Genomic DNA, 17344 nt, shown 5'->3' with positions numbered 1-17344 from the left:
ATCCATGTTAGATGGCCATCCAGCATTAGAAACTCATATATATATATATATATATATATATATATATATATATATATATGCGCTAAAACAAAAACAAAATCCTTCCTATTTGGTCTCTAAGGTGCTACTGGAAAGATTTTTTTTATTTTGTTTCAACTACGGCAGACCAACACGGCTACCTACCTGTAACTATATATAAGCTAGGCACTAAATAGCACCTTAAATCTTTGTTATGGTCACCACAACAGAATGTCTATTTGCCAGAGGGTTGGACTAGATGACATTTGAGTTCCCTTTCAATGCTACGATTCTGTTATACAGTGGTTCCGCTGCTTCCTCCTGGGCCATGTTCAGAAAGTGGTGGTGGGGGATGAGTGTTCAGACCCCTGGGCTCTCACTTGTGGGGTGCCTCAGGGTTCTGTCCTCTCCCCCATGCTTTTTAACATCTACATGCAGCCGCTGGGAGAGATCATCAGGGGGTTTGGGCTGGGTGTTCATCAGTATGCGGATGATACCGAGCTCTACCTCTCTTTCAAATCAGAACCAGTGAAGGCAGTGAAGGTCCTGTGTGAGTGCCTGGAGGCGGTCGAAGGATGGATGGCGGCTAACAGATTGAGATTGAATCCTGACAAGACAGAAGTTCTGTTCGTGGGGGACAGGAGGCAGGCAGGTGTGGAGGATTCCCTTGTTCTGAATGGGGTAACTGTGCCCCTGAAAGACCAGGTGTGCAGCCTGGGAGTCATTTTGGACTCACAGCTGTCCATGGAGGCGCAGGTCAATTCTGTGTCCAGGGCAGCTGTCTATCAGCTCCATCTGGTACGCAGGCTGAGACCCTACCTGCCTGCAGACTGTCTAGCCAGAGTGGTGCATGCTCTAGTTATCTCCCGCTTGGACTACTGCAATGCGCTCTACGTGAGGCTACCTTTGAAGGTGACTCGGAAACTACAACTAATCCAGAATGCGGCAGCTAGACGGGTGACTGGGAGCGGCCGCCGAGACCACATAACACCGGTCTTGAAAGATCTACATTGGCTCCCAGTACGTTTCCGAGCACAATTCAAAGTGTTGGTGCTGACCTTTAAAGCCCTAAATGGCCCCGGTCCAGTATACCTGAAGGAGCATCTCCACCTCCATCGTTCTGCCCGGACACTGAGGTCCAGCACCGAGGGCCTTCTGGCAGTTCCCTCGTTGCGAAAAGCCAAGTTGCAGGGAACTAGGCAGAGGGCCTTCTCGGTGGTGGCACCTGCCCTGTGGAACGCCCTCCCAACAGATGTCAAAAAGGAAAACAACTACCAGACTTTTAGAAGACATCTGAAGGCAGCCCTGTTCAGGGAGGCTTTTAATGTTTAATAGATTATTGTGTTTTATTCTTCTGTTGGAAGCCGCCCAGAGTGGCTGGGGAGACCCGGACAGTTGGGCGGGGTATAAATAATAAATTATTATTAAATTATTAATTATTATTCTGTGGTTCTATGATCTCCACTACATTGCTTGATTGTAGTTTGTTCTTGCAACAATTCACTTGTCCCAGAAGAAGAAGCACACACAGTGGAAATGGGAAAGGTATTTAACTATGGACTAAGGCAGAGGTTTTTAAACTGTGGTCTGTGAGTTCCATCTGAGTGGCTGTGGAAAGGCTGCAACACAGCCGAATATCTCTGCAATTACTTTCCTTGATGTGATGATGGAGGACTAAGATGCCCAGCAAAGGGTCCATAATTTGCGCAGCTGCACAGAAGCACAAGACACACAGCTTTTGCTGCACATGAGTCAGCTGGCTTGGTGGAGTTGTCAGTTGTCTACTCGGTACCCAGAAATCTCCACATAGCCACAATTGGACCCATGCCAGTAGCAAAATGCATCTGGCAACCCAGGGAATGTCGAGCACTGCAGCTAAAGAACCCTTGATGGATGGCCATCCAATCTCTGCTTATAAAACTCCAACCAAGGAGTCCACCACCTTCCGAAGGAGTCCACTCCACTGTTGAACAGCTCATCCAGGGTCCCCAAACTAAGGCTGGGGGCTGGATGTGGCCTAATCGTCTTCTAAATCCGGCCCGCGGACGGTCCGGGAATCAGCATGTTTTTACATGAGTAGAATGTGTCCTTTTATTAAAATCTCTGGGTTATTTATGGGGCTTGCCTGGTGATTTTACATCAGTAGAATGTGTCCTTTTATTTAAAATACATCTCTAGGTTATTTGTGGGGCATACGGATTTGTTCATATTTTTTCCAAAATATAGTCCGGCCCCCCACAAGGTCTGAGGGACAGTGGACCGGCCCCCTGCTGAAAAAGTTTGCTGACCCCTGGCTCATACCACCAGAAAGGTCTTCCTGATGTTTAGTCAAAGTCCTTCCTCAAAGAAGTAACCGTGGCCCAAGAATCCAAAGCTTTTCTGACGACACCGTGCACAGCCAGTGGTTTACTTCCTGTATTTTGCCCTCTCTCTGGCTCATGACCTTCAACAGGAAGGAGTGATGAAAAGACCACCTGTGCCCCAAGGCCCTTCAGCTTCCTGCCCAGAGCTTACTAGTCCCTTGCAATACCTCAAAGACTGTCTGGCAGTATCCTTTGTAGCCACATGAATCCGAAGGAAGGGGTTGTGGTGAGTGGGCTTAATAAGCATAGAATTAAACAGTTTGAAGGGACCACAAGGATGATCTAGTCCAACCCCCTGCAATGCAGGAATCTTTTTGCCCAAGGAGGGGCTCAAACCAGTGACTCATACTCTACTGACTGAGCTGCCCCATTAGGCAACTTCTCTGACACATTGTGAATCTTTGCAACTGGAAAACGGCACACCTCCTGCAACCTAATATTTTATGATATGGCAATACAGAAATACTTTTATAAATGAGTTATTGGAATAACAACAACATTTTCATAGAATCATAGAGGTTTTTTTAACAGAGGTCAGGTGGTCATCTGTCAGGGGTTTCTTAGCTGTGCATTGCAGGGGGTTGGACTAGATGACCCCTGGGGTTACTTCCAACACTACAATTCTATGATTAGTGTTGGTGTTGACCTTTAACCCCTAAATGGCCTCGGTCCTATATACCTGAAGGAGCGTCTCCACCCCCATCATTCAACCAGGACACTGAGGTCCAGTGCCGAGGGCCTTCTGGTGGTTCCCTCATTGCGAGAAGTGAGGTTACAGGGAACCAGACAGAGCGCCTTCTCGGTAGTGGCACCCGCCCTGTGGAACGCCCTTCCAACAGATGTCAAGGAAATAAGCAGCTATCCTATTTTTTAAAAGACATCTGAAGGCATCCCTGTTTAGGGAAGTTTTTAATATTTAATGCTGTTGTTTTAATATTCCATAGGGAGCCGCCCAGAGTGGCTGAGGAGACTCAGCCAGATGGGTGGGGTACCGATAAATAATAATAATAATAATAATAATAATAATAATAATAATAATAATATAACAACAACAACAACATTATTATTATTATTATTATTATTATTATTATTATTATTATTATATCAAGGCAGTGTACATTATGAAAAATAAAACATGGTTTCTGCTGCACATTGCATGAAGTGTCCAGAGTGTATCCCCAGCACACTGAAGCATCAGCTGCAAATGTGCCTCAGACTCCTGGCATTTGGCTTCCTCTGATGGGTCTCGTGGAAAAGGGGGGGTAGCTTTGCTCTTGCTCTTGCTCCACTTTACAGCTGAAGGGGGGGTGACCTTTCCGTTTGGTTTCTCTGGACTGAGGAAGGAGTGATGCTAGAACTCAGTGAAGGTGTGTCACAGGGTCTCCTCAAACTATTTTTACATTTTGAGTCTGTGTTTGTATCATGTTTGGTAATGAAGATACTGGTTTGGCCCGACATCTGTTTTGTGTATAGTCATCTATTTTAGGTTTTGAGCATCTGCTTTCATTTGGACTCCATGACGCAGAGCACCAAAGCCCTTTCCAGGGTTGCTACAAATGTCAGGAACTTCACTGAAAATCCTCTGCTCCTTTTCTGCACTCCAAAAACTCCAGACCGGTGGGGAAGGAGAGGGAGGAGCACAGCAGATGTGTTTCCAAGTCTTATTTTGTTCACATAACATGGAGATGAGGAAGCAGGAAACCCATACTTACATGTAGTGGGGGAAGCTAAACCCGAATCTCCACCCACCAATTCTCTGCAAATGAAACTTCACTAGTCCCACCACCAGCACCACCACTGATCTCCTTTCAGTTTGGCAGGCTGACTGGGGGCAGGGATGGACTTTCTGACTTAGTTTGCATTTGTTGTTTTGTTTCTATGTATTTTGTGGCTTTCAGAAGAAAACATCATAGAGAATTTTTTTCACAAAAAAAAGAGAGGCAGGGCTGGGCATTTGCAGTGGAGAACTGGCAGGCGAAGGAGGGATACGTGCCTCCCTAAGGAGGGATTAGTTCCTGCCCACCAAGTGGTCCCTGCTCAGGTTGCCCTCCTGCATGGACCTTTGAAAGGTCAGCTCTGGTGGCTCTGCCACCTTCGCCGAGAGAGCCGGGCAACTGAGTGCTCTGAGCTGTGCCTGCAGCACAGTTTGCAAGACAGCTGGTGGGTGTCTTCTGCTGTTGGTGCAGCCAGACCCTTTTCGTCACTTGTGGAATACATGGTTTCAGTCAAGAAATCTGCACTCAAGGAAACCTAGGCAATGTGGAAAGCGGTAGAATGGGTGATGATCTCAGACTGAACTCCATTTTGGAAACAGGCAGCAGAGAGCTCTGTTTCAAGGCTGCTGCATTTTGGTTTAACAACAAAGTCCCCTTTCAACAAACATTACTGTACATTTTATTTCACATTCAAAACCCCAGAGTGTTAATAAAGAAAAATACTCTAAAGATTTATGGACAGGGCTGCTTGCAATTAATTCTCTAAAGGCCAGCTCAGCTGAAACCTAAGCCCAGAATCTAGCCGGAGGATGGGTTTTTCAAGAACAGCAGCACCTCACTTTTTTTGGGGGGGGGGAAATCTCACAAGTGCCCCCCACCAGTTTTTGGATTTAACTTTGTAGCCATGGAGACTGACAATCGCAGCTCACCCGCCAGCCCCCTACTCTGAACAAAGCTGCCTGGTTTCATTAAAAATGTTCACACACATTGTTTATCTCCCTGACATTCAGCACAAAAGAGGACCCTCTTGGGACCTTCACAAACTCCCTATTCATTGGGAAGTGCCGGCTGGTTTGCCCTGACTATTGGGTGACTGCCCAATAATGTGCTACACCAAGATAGCCCAGCACTAATATTTTAATCAAAACATCATGCAAAGAGGCAGAGAGACCATATATTATGTCAACACAGAGAATGAGTCGCCCCCAGCAGAAATGCTCTGGAGCCAGTGGAGGCCTGTGGGGCATACCAAGTGCTTCTGATCTTGTGGAGTCCTCCAAACCTCTACAAAATCCTCTCTGCCTTGTTTGTGGTGTTTTCTCAGCTCCTGGTAGCTTCTGCAGTGCCTGGGCTCAATCAGCTCATTCTCCCCTTGCACACATCTCTCCATCTGCCAACAACATAATCTACCTGTTGCCAGTTGTGTAAAGTGGGCAGCAGCAGCCACCTGCAGGACTCAGCTCAGTGGGGAACTTGCCAGAATCATCATCATCATCATCAATTAATTAATTAATTTAATTAATTTATATACTGGCCTATACCCAGAGGTTTCAGGGTGGTTCACAGAATAAAATCAAAATATAAAATCACAAAATACATAATCAAAATAAAAATGACAACCCAATAACCCTCTCTGGTCTCCCCAAGGCTGTGTGCAGTGCACAGCTGAGGTCAGGCTTGACAGGTGGGATGAGAGACAGTAGCAAGGCTGTCTGAGGGTCTGGCAGCCACGGATAAGCCTATTCTAATTCCCAACTGGAGTCTGAGTCGGAAGGAAGAAGAGGAAGGAGGCATTATTTTTCTCCAGTCTGGGGCAGGATTAATAGTCAGAGGGTAAGAGCCTTTGGGGCCCCCTAGTCCAGCATTCTATTCTCACACCAGCCAACCAGATGCTCCTCATGGGAAGCCCACAAGTGCCGCAGCCCTTCTCTCTTCCTGTGATTGCCAGCAACTCCTATTACAAAGCATGCTGCCTTCAACCAACCATGCAGGCAAAGCAGAGCCACTGATGGCCTTATCCTCTATGAATTGGTCTAAGCCTCTACTAAAGTCATCCAAGTTGGGGGCCACCAGTGCCTCCTGTGGGAGAGAGTTCTGTAGGTGCTGTGTGAAGAAGTACTTTGTCCTGAATCTTCCAACATGCCGTTTCTTTGGATGCCCAGGAGTTCTAGTGTTAGGAGAAAGGGAGAAAAACGGGGTCCACTTTCTCCAGGTCATGCATAATTTTATAAAATTATCTTGTAACCTGTTACATGCCTTTTCTCTAAACCAAAAAGTCCCCTAAGCCCATTTCCTCATAGGTAAATCATTCCATCCCCTGGATCATTTTGCTAGCCCTTTTCTGAACCATTTTCAATTCTACAATATCCTTTTTGAGGTGAGGTGACCAGAACTGAACAGTGTATTCCAAATGTGTACACACTATAGATTTGCCCCAGCTGCAACAAAAGATAAAAATATTTTGTCTGAAGAAGTGTGCATGCACACGAAAGCTCATACCAAAATATAAACTTAGTTGGTCTTTAAGGTGCTACTGAAGGAATTTTTTTATTTTGCTTCGACTCTGACCAACACGGCTACCTACCTGTAACTGCAACAAAATATGTCTCTCCTGCATCAGTTTCAAGAGCCACAGCAGGTGCTGTAATCGTCTAACATTTTGACTTTACCCCCAATGGCACATGCCTCTATTGTCTCCCAATTCCTGATCCTCAAGAGATCCTCTCCTCTTCTTCCTTGACTGCTACGCTGACTCAGGAGTCTTTGGTGAGGGACTTCGTTGAAAGCTTCTCAAAAGTCCAAGTACAGTACAGTGTGCCAACTGAATTAACTCTATCTATATTTTTGTTGCCTGAGGATCCACCTCTTTGAGCCAAAAATAGTTCCAAAAGAGCTTCACCAGTTCCCCTGACTCTGTCCCCAGTGGACATGGGGGTCAAACCCAAGGAAAGTTCCATGTGCAGCCAGAACAGAAGGGTGCAATTGGCTAGCCACTTTCGGTGCCTCACAGATGGGCTCTTCCACCCCTATTTTTTTCTAAAGTGAAGCATCCATGTTGCTAGCCAGGCTTTTGCCCAGAAGCATCCTGACCCAGGCAGACTGTCTTCCAGCAGGAAGGGTGTGTTTGTGTGTGGCCTTCCACGCTCTTGTCAAAACGCACCTCCTTTGGGTCTTGCCCTGTCAGCCTGGTCCTCAGGAGGAAAGTCTTTACAGAGGGTGGTGAACACAGCACATGATATCATGGGCTGTCGCCTGAACCCACTAGATGACATTGCAAGGGATCGTTGCCTTAGGAGTGCGAGAAAAATTCTCAGGGATGATTCACACCCTGGCCAGCACCTCTTTAATCTTCTACCCTCGGGCAGGAGATATAGAAGTATAATCAGTCATTGTTGTTTAGTCGTTTAGTCGTGTCCGACTCTTCGTGACCCCATGGACCAAAGGATAAATGGACATAAATCTGACATCAGGAACCAGAAGACAGAGAAACCAGTAGGAGAACACTTCAATCTCCCAGGACATTCTATACAAGATCTCAAAGTAGCTGTCTTACTACAAAAGAAATTCAGAAATAGACTGGAAAGAGAAGTTGCTGAATTACAACTTATCACCAAGCTCAAAACCATGGAGGGACCTGGTTTGAACAGAGACATAGGATTCTTATCTCACTATACATGATAAAGCGATCTTCAGCCATCTCAACCCTTGCTTTTTCATGCAAAACCATTTGCAGTCGTTTTCAGTCATCAACAGCTATCAGTCAGTCAATCGCCCACTTCCACCACCCTTCTGAATGATACCCCCTCCCCACCCCACCCCCTCCCCACCCCTTCTCTACATAAGCGCCTGGAGACTCCTATTTCAGTGTATCTGAAGAAGTGTGCATACACACGAAAGCTCATACCAAAATAAAAACTTAGTTGGTCTTTAAGGTGCTACTGAAGGAATTTTTTTATTTTACTTAGACCCAGACCAACACGGCTACCTACCTGTAAAGGGAAGTAATAGTACCACTGTATTCTGCTCTGGTCAGACCTCACCTGGAATACTGTATCCAGTTCTGGGCACCACAGTTCAAGAAGGATACTGACAAGCTGGAATGTGTCCAGAGGAGGGCAACCAAAATGGTCAAAGGCCTGGAAATGATGCCTTATGAGGAACGGCTTAGGGAGCTGGGTATGTTTAGCCTGGAGAAGAGAAGGTTAAGGGGTGGTATGATAGCCAAGTTCAAATATATAAAAGGATGTCATATAGAGGAGGGTGAAAGGTTGTTTTCTGCTGCTCCAGAGAAGCGGACACAGAACAATGGATTCAAACTACAAGAAAGAAGATTCCACCTAAACATTAGGAAGAACTTCCTGACAGTAAGAGCTGTTCGGCAGTGGAATTTGCTACCAAGGAGTTTGGTGGAGTCTCCTTCTTTGGAGGTCTTTAAGCAGAGGCTTGACAGCTATATGTCAAGAATGCTTTGATGGTGTTTCCTGCTTGGCAGGGGGTTGGACTGGATGGCCCTTGTGGTCTCTTCCAACTCTATGATTCTATGATTCTAAGAATGGGGCGTGTGACCCACACTCTCTCCCCAGCGAGGCATCTCTGTGGCGCAGAAGGCGCCTGACAGCTGTTACAGGGGGTCACCTTTTATAAGCCGCCTTGCAGCTGGAAGCTCCTCTTGTGGTGGGACAGAAAAGAAAGGACGGGAAACAAAGTCCGTGAACAAAATTAATCTCGTCCAGCAAAAATCGTGGCGGCGGCGAGGTGACCACACAGAACAAGAGAGAGCCAGAGGGGGAGGGGAGCGGATTCCCGCTCTGAATCCTTGCTTGCATCACGAGCCGATTCAAGTATATTCGATCTCATTCATTCATCAGTGAAAAGGTCACGATTTTTGCACTACGGTTTGTTACTGAGCGGAGACTGGGGAGCTCGGACCCCCGCCAGCCGCCGCACCAACCGACGCAGAAAGAAGCCTCTGAGCATGTGCCGAGTGCCGCCTTCCCGCTCGGCATCCGGAGGAGCAGCGCGCAGAGGTCTTCCATTCGGCCGAGCGCATCGCGTCTCCGGAGCAGGCGCAGCCCCCGCCCAGGCTCGCTCTTGGGGGGGGGGGGTTGCCGGGGCGCGCGCGGAGAGGGAGGGTGCGCTGGGCCGCGGCGCAAGCAGGAGCGGGCGGGCCAGACGGCGCGGCTCGGGTTTCAGCGAAGCCTCCGCTCGCTCCATCCTCCCAGTCGAGCCCAGCGCGGAGCCGTCGTCGCCCTCGCCTCCCTCTTCTCCTCCTTCGGCGCCTGGCGGGGGGGTTTCTGCCGGCCCCGAGGCCGGCCAGCCCCCCACCCGCGGCCGGAGCGCCAGGTGGACAGGCGGATGGCCAGGAGAGAGGATGCACGTAGGTGGCCGGAGCGCTCGGAGGCGCCGTCGCGCTGCGCCCCTCCCCCCTTTGTCCCGCAAGCAGAGTAGGAGCGCGGGGGAGGAGGTGGGCGGGACCTCGCCGGGACCGGGCCGCGAAACGGCGAAACCTGCCCCCACACCTGGCCAGCCCCCGCCCCATGTGCTTCTGCCCAGCACCCTAAAGAGCGGCGAAAGGGTCCAGAGCAGCCCCTCCCTGGTTTGCATGGCGAGTCGGGGCTCCGCGAGGGGAAGGGCGCACGTTTCACAGGCCGGGACTGGACCCGCCTCACCCGCCCGGCTCCCCCCGCGCTCGGCGCTGGGCAAATTGGAAGCAGCTGCGGCGCTGCTGGGGCGACTCCGCGCCTCCTGGTGCTCGGAGCGGGCTGGCCTGAGCCCCTAAAGCCAAGGACAGGACGGGACCCCCGAGGGATATGGGGCTGCCCCTCACGGTGTGCGCGCGGGGCGAGATTCGCATGTGTCTTGGGGAATGGAGAGCAAAGGTCCAGGGACACCCCCCCCCCCAAGCCGGCTCGCCCTGCTTGCCTTCCCGCTACTCCTAGTGCTCACTGGGTCTGGGGCGCGCGCTGCCCAAGGGCTTATGGGCGTGGGGTGGGAGCAGAGTCGCAGTCTTTCCCTGCAGCCGCAGCCCCCTTTGCCCCGCTGGGGAGACCTTTCCGAGGGGGCGGGGTCACTCCTCCAGAGCAGCCTCGGGGTGCGAGCCGCGGGCCGGCAGGGCTCCGACGCCGCCGCTTTGGAGTGGACGACGGGGCGTCAGCTCAGGTGGAGGACGGCTTCTCCCTGGAGCTCGACGGCTTCTCCCTGGAGCAGGGCGCGGGCCGTGCGGGGCCCCACCGTCAACCCCGGGGCCGGGGCTTCCCGAGTGCCATCGCGGCGACGGCGGCGACGCTTTCAAGCACGGCCAAGTATGAGCTCAGGCTATCACTGCTTCCCGGCGGAGCCCGAATCCTGGCCGTGCCTGCGGGGCTCGGAGCCGCCGCCGCGGGGCTCCCCCTCCCCACTAAGCCCGAGGAAGGGCTGAACCGCTCCCGCTCGGAGCACCCGCGCCGCCCGCGGGATTGGAGCCAGCCCGCCCGCCCCCCGCCCCCCCTGCAGTGAGGAGCCGCTACAGCGAGGCGGAGCGAGCGGTGGGGCTGCAGCCAACGAGCCGGAGCCAAGGAGCCGGAGAGACAAAGGCAGGCGGGGGGAGCCAGCCAGGCAGCGAGCGAGCGAGCGGGGCGGGGAGCAGCCGCGACGGCAGCGGCAGAGACAAAGGCGGGCCGTGGCCAGCTCGCGCTTTCTTCTTCTTTCTTCCCCGCTTCTCCTCCTCCTGCAGCCCGCCCGCCGCCTTTGTCTGTCCCGGTCTCCGATGGCAGGCAGGTGGGGTGGCCCCAGGGGCCCTCCTGACCGGGACGTCGTTCCTGAGACGGCTGTGCCCGGGGCAGGAAGAGTTGGGGTTGGGGGCACGGGTAGCGCCCCCGTCGCGCTTTCTTTTGCTACGGAAAAAGCGGCTGGGGAGCGCCTGCTCACCTGAAGTCCTCTTGGCAAGAGTAGGGAGGGGAGCTCCTCAGCCCTGGGTACGCTGCCACCAGCCAGGAAGGGCCTGACTTGGAAACCACACCTGCCCCCCCAACCCCTGTCCTCTGGTCTGCCCACTCCTCAGCCCCTGTTCTAGTCAGCAAGACCCACCCCTACCAGCCTGTCTTGCCAGAGGGGAAAGGGTCCTGGGATTTTTTTGGGGTCTGTCAGGGGTGTCAGGAACGTCCCCTCTCACCTTTCCTGCAGCACCCACCATTGTCCCCCTGCTCTGGGATCTGATTTCCCCCCTTGGCCACAAAGACAGTAGTTGGTGGGGGTCCCATAACTGGCATGTTTCCCTCACTGTCTCCTAGCCTGTTCTTCCCCTTCAGACTTGCTTTCTCTTGTGCATTCCTTGCAGGATTAAGGCGCTTGCTCAGCAGACAGAGGCCAGCCTTTGGAGGGCCTCCCAACCCTCACCAGCTTCTATTGGAAAGGCTTCAGGGAGCAGCTAGACATGGCTTGGGTCATTCTGCTGCTGCTGCTGGGGGTGCTGGCTGCCCTTGGGCAGGGCTCAGCACTCCCGGGCACCCTAGACCTGCAGATTGATGAGGAGCAGCCGGCTGGCACCATCATTGGCGACATCAGTGCAGGCTTGCCCCCTGACACCACGACTTACATGTACTTCATCTCCGCCCAGGAGGGCAGCGGCGTGGCTACAGACCTAGAAATTGATGAGAATACCGGCATCATCAAGGCTGCCCGGGTCCTGGACCATGAGAGCCGAGACCACTACAGCTTCATTGCTGTCACCCCTGAAGGTGCCACAGTGGAAGTCAATGTCCAGGTCAACGACATCAATGACCACGCGCCCACCTTCCCCAAGCAGCGCAGCTCCCTCCAGATCCCAGAGCACACACCCCTGGGCAGCCGTTTCCCCCTAGAGCCAGCCTTTGATGCTGACAGTGGTTTGCTCAACACCCAGGGGTACACCATCAAAGGGGGAAACGTGGGGCAGGCTTTCCGCCTGGAGATGCGCCGTGGGCCCAATGGGGTCCTCCAGCCAGAGCTGGTGGTGAGCAGCATGTTGGACCGGGAGACGCGGCCCAGCTACACCCTCTTTCTGGAGGCCTATGATGGCGGATCTCCCCCCCGGAGCTCCCAGATGACCTTGGACGTGTCTGTCCAGGATGTCAATGACAACGCGCCAGCCTTCAACCAGAGTCGCTACCACACCCTCATCCCAGAGAACCTCCAGCCTGGCAGCAGCATCATGCGGGTCTTTGCCCTGGACGCTGACGAAGGGGACAATGGCGCCGTGGTCTATGAGATCAACCGGCGGCAAAGCGACCCAGAGCAGTACTTCACAATCGATGCCGCCACGGGAGTCATCAAGCTCAACAAGGGGTTGGACTATGAGTTGCGGAAGGTGCACGAGCTTGTGGTGCAGGCGCGAGACAGGGCAGTGCACCCAGAAGTCTCCACAGCCTTCGTCACCATCCAGGTGCGAGACTACAACGACAACCAGCCCACGATGACCATCATCTTCCTCAGTGAGGATGGCTCTCCTCGCATCTCAGAAGGCGCCCAGCCCGGGCAGTTTGTGGCCCGCATCTCCGTCTCAGACCCTGACTATGGGGAGTACGCCAATGTCAACGTCTCCCTGGAGGGTGGCGAGGGCAAGTTCGCCCTCACCACCAAAGACAACATCATCTACTTGATCTGCGTGGACCAAATGCTGGACAGGGAGGAACGGGACTCTTACGAGTTGCGGGTGACAGCCACGGATGCAGGAACGCCCCCGCTGCGGGCCGAGTCAGCATTTGTGCTCCAGGTGACAGACGTCAACGACAACCCACCCCTATTTGACACCCAGGAGTATGAGCAGAGCGTCCCAGAGGTGGTCTACCCAGGCAGCTTCGTGCTGCAGGTGACGGCTCGTGACAAAGACCAGGGCCCGAATGGGGAGGTTCGCTACAGCATCCTGCACACCCACCACACCCATTCCCACTGGTTTGCCATTGATCCTGCCACAGGCATCGTCACAACGGCCTCTTCTCTGGATTATGAGGTCGATGCTCAGCCCCAGCTGACTGTGGTGGCCACGGATAGGGGCAAGCCTCCCCTGTCTTCAACCGCTGTGGTTCATGTGACCTTGCAGGATGTCAACGACAATGAGCCCCTCTTTGAAAGCAACTTCTACAATGTCTCCCTGAAGGAGAACGTCCCTCCTGGCACCTGCTTCCTCCAGGTGAGCAAGGGGTTGGGGAGGGGCCTGGCTGGCGCACTTGGCGCAGGAGGGGGCGATGCTGCAGGAGCAGCCAAAGTGGTGGCAGTACAAACAGCCTCTCCCCCCCTGGTACCTGGCCCAGGTTGATGTGCCCTGTGCTTGTCTGTGGCTCCTGAGAAAGACAAATCCATGATCTGGAGGGGGTGGGATGCCTGGGGGTGGGTGGGCTGGAGTTCCTTGACTAGGGTGGGGAATGTGCACCTCAAGTCCAACTGGCCAAGAGTCAACCAGCAGAGGTCTTCTCAGCAGCTCTGAGGTTCATTGGAAGGGGACCACCTCTCTTGGTAATGGCAGCTCATTCATGAAGGGCATGGCTCAGGGTTCAAGTGCCTGCTTGGCATGCAGAAGGTCCCAGGTTTAATCCCAGTGACAGCCAGGTAGGGCTGGGAGAGAGACTCCTGCCTGAATCCTGGAGAGTCTTTGCTGCCACTGTAGACAGAACTACGCCAGGTGGACCTCTGGTCTGACTTGGAATATGGCAGGCCAGGCTATTTCTATAATAGCAATTCCCTTCTAGCCCCACATACCTCCCTATCTTGAAGGGCTGCCATGCTAAGGAAAGGTCAGTCCTACCTCCCCACTTCCTGTCTTAGGGCCATTCCCCTCTCTCTGCCCACCCTGTGGGCTCAGGAAGAAGGGACAGGATCAAGAGGGAAAGAATCCTTTCCTTGGCATGTTGGGGGAAAGTCCCAGGAAGGGACAAGGAAGCCTCACACTTGCATAAGCCCCAGCAGTCTGCTGAGCGGGGCCCTTCTCCTCCTTGATAAGCTCCTGCTTCCTGCCCTTCTCCATTCCACAGGGCTGTCCATTGCAGGAACTTTGGACAGGAATAAGCTCACTAGATGGATACAGTACTTGGCATGCAGAAACCTCCAGGCTGAGTCCACAGAATCCGCCATGGAGGAGAGAGTGAGCTCTACTGCAAGGCCCCTAGCAGCCTCTTTCCCTCGCAGGAGGCAGTGCAGCAGTAGATGGGCCAAGGACCCAACCCCATTTTATGGGCCAGGCCAGGAGATTTGCAGAGCAGACCTGCCAGGGTCCATTAGTCATACCGCCAAGTTGGCTCTCTTTAGCCTTGGAAGAACCCCGTTGCAATTTGGGTCCTCCGGGGATCCCTTTGGTGGCTCAGCTGCCTTGAGGTGCCTCAGGCGATGCCAGCCTTAGCTTCATGGAACAGGATCCTGCTCCTCTGTAATGAGGTCCGTTGTGAAATGTCATCCCTCCACCCACCCCACCATTCCCCATGATAGCAGCTGAGTATCTGGAGTGCAGACCAGGGGGGAAGGCGGCAGGCAGCTGGTGAGCTGGCCAAGAGGAGGTGAAGGCCCTCTCCCTTGCAGCCCAAGGAGGGCAGGATGGGGTGGGGAGTATCGGAGCGCCAGCAATGTTGCCATGTGGTTTGAAGAAGGGGTGCAGACATGTTGGGGCCCTCCAGATAATTGTGGGGCTGTACCTCCCAAGAGCCAGGATGGCCCTGGGTAAGGAGGAGGAGAGCTGGAGACTGAGTCCCCGTCCCCCCTCCCCGCTCCTTGCCACAGTCAGTGGCATCTCAGGTTGTATAAAAGGTTGATTTGTTGATGCACTAAGGAAAACCCAGGATGGACTGACTTCTTCCTGGTTGTATATTTTATCCAGATTTATTTTATTCAGTTTATATTCCCAACTTCCTCAGTGCAAAACCTGTCAGGGTGGTTTCCTTCCTCTAGCTTCCTACACATTTCCCCCTTTAGCTCTCTGGGCTGTGGAATGTACCTTGCATCTTTCTCTGTCTCCTGCCATGCTCCCTGTTTCCTTTCTCTTGCCTCTAGAAGCTCATAGCTCTGGCCTCTGAGGTTGTCCCTTTCAGAGCTGCAGACCTCTGAAATGGCTGTTCCCATTGGCTGGCTGGCTGCTGCTTTCTCCTTGAGAGTTTCCTTATGCTGCTGACATATGTGTTATTTGAGGGACTTTCTGGCTGAGCAAACCCCAGTTTCTCCCATGGTAGTGCAACTGCGGCAGCCCCAGACTCCATCGCCACTTATGGGGAGGTTTGCTGAGCAAGAGAAGGAGCTGGATCTGCAGACATTGTTCCTTGTCCTTTCATATTCTTTGAACTAGGAATCTGCACAATAGCTCAGGAAAGGGGGCAAATGCTTCCTTCGAATATATATTTTAATTAATTAAAATATATTTAAAATGTTTTTAATACATGTATATATAAAACACAACAGGAATATTTATTAGAAAGGAATTTAAACAGTAAAACATTTGATGGTGGGCTCGCTGTAGGATGGAAGACAAGCCCTCCCCCCCATGACATGAGCATGCCAGCTCCCCAGCAGCCGATCTGGGCAGGGGGCCTCCTGGGGAAGCAAAGCGAAGGTTCAGATGGTGGCTGTGGCAGTGGCTGGAGGGTGTTTGCTTCTGACTTGGGGAGGGGGCACAGGCACAGAAAAGATGCTCAGCGGGCATGTCAAAAACTGTGCTTCAGGCTGGCCACAGGTTTGTTTCAGAAGTGTCAGCCCTGGGGGAGGGTCTCTGGGTGGGTAGTATGTGGGGTTGGGGGCTCAAAAGAGCACTGTGGGTGGGTTGGGGTCCTCTGTCCCAACCTGTTGGCAACAACTGCTCTTTATAGTCATATCTTTAAAAAAATAAAAAAAATCTTGTTTGCAACTAGCACCCCTCCCCCTTCCTCTCTCTCTGCCCCACACATGCTTCTTCCATTCCCCCATTTATCATTTGCACATCCTCTTTGTCACCCACCAAGGCTAGTTTGAAAAAGGGAAGGCGTGCAGAAGAACCAGATTCTGCTGCTTGTTCTGCCACTTCACAGGAAATATGCAGCTGCAAAGAGAAAACAATGGCTTTAATAGAATCATAGAATTGTATAATAATAATAATGATTATTTATTATTTATACCCCGCCCATCTGGCTGGGTTTCCCCAGCCACTCTGGGCTGCTCCCAACCAAATATTAAAAGGGTTGGAAGGGACCTCCAAGGATCATCCGGTCCAACCCCCTGAAATGCATCAATCTCAGCTAAAGCATCCATGACAGAGGGCCACCAAGCTCTGCTTAAAAAACCCCAATGCAAGAGAATCCACAACCTCCCAAGGGAGACAGTTCCACTGTTGAACTGCTCTTACTGTCAGAAAGTCTGTGGCCCTTTGGAAACTCCCCCCCCCCCCGGGCCACCCACCTCCCCTCCCTGACCCTCCTTTGCATCCTGGGTGTTTTTTGCCTGGCTGGGATATGTCCTGGATCTCTGACAACATCTCTTGATGATAGCTCAGTTGGTGGATCATGAGACTTTTAATCTCAGTGTCATGGGTTTGAGCCCCCCATTGTGCAAATGATCCCTGCATTACAGGGGGCTGGACTAAATCACCCTCAGGGTCCCTTCCAACTCTACACTTCTGTGATTTTTTGATTCCCTGGATGGAGGCTGGAGAAGGGTGTGTGATGTGTGCAGAAACTGGTTGATTATGCAAAGGTGACTACATCCATTCCTCCACCCTGTGGCCATGTGTCCTCATGAATTCTGCTTCTCAAGGGATCCTACTTGTGCAGTGGGAAGGAGATGTGCAGCCCCCACCTTAATGTAATTCAAACTCGCATCCTCCATTGTCACCTCCTGAGCTGGCTTGGGCAGAGAAAATGTGGCTGTTTGTTGGCTCTGAATAGGCAGGCTACACCTGAATTCCTACATGTGGCACCATCTGAGTGGCAGTGACTCCATGTCCTTCTGGGTGCTGGGCATTTGCTCCTGGGGCCTCTCCATGCCCTTTCTCACCCAATGGATCCTGCAGCACCACTTTCTACTCTTTCTGACTCATGCCCAGGATCTGGAGTCCTCACTGTGGGCATCAAGTCATGGAACTTCCTGCGAGAGCCAGGCTGCTTGGCATGTGATTTGAGGGCCAGCTCTAGGTAGACCCCCGGTGGGAAACCATGCTGCGCCCTGCGAGGGCGGGGGCGCTGGAGCGATCTCCGCCCCTCAGCGCCAGGGCACGTGATCTGCTCGAGACTGCCCTGTGTGACTTGCCTGGCTTGCCTGGCTCCATCCAGCTGGTGTCTAGTTGGT

The 17344-nt window shown here is 52.6% G+C and overlaps 1 protein-coding gene across 2 annotated transcripts in view; it reads left to right on the top strand.

The window, feature by feature from the left end:
* The first annotated feature begins 9234 nt into the window (after window positions 1-9234).
* The window catches only part of DCHS1 (dachsous cadherin-related 1), a 32019-nt gene continuing 23909 nt past the window's right edge, over window positions 9235-17344 (top strand). The window contains exons 1-2 of one of the 2 annotated variants that reach the window (XM_035114976.2): window positions 9235-9473; window positions 11412-13241. In XM_035114976.2, the coding sequence (XP_034970867.2) occupies window positions 11508-13241 (1734 nt within the window). In that variant the 5' untranslated portion in view covers window positions 9235-9473; window positions 11412-11507. Of the gene's footprint in view, window positions 9474-9761; window positions 9925-11411; window positions 13242-17344 lie in introns of those variants that run through there. The other variant, XM_035114975.2, reaches the window with a different exon arrangement.

Source organism: Zootoca vivipara, chromosome 4, assembly GCF_963506605.1.
Source record: "Zootoca vivipara chromosome 4, rZooViv1.1, whole genome shotgun sequence".
In the NCBI taxonomy this organism is placed as follows: Eukaryota; Metazoa; Chordata; class Lepidosauria; order Squamata; family Lacertidae; genus Zootoca; species Zootoca vivipara.
The sequence above is the reverse complement of the archived record's forward strand: the minus strand, read 5'-3'. Positions and strand labels throughout refer to the sequence as shown.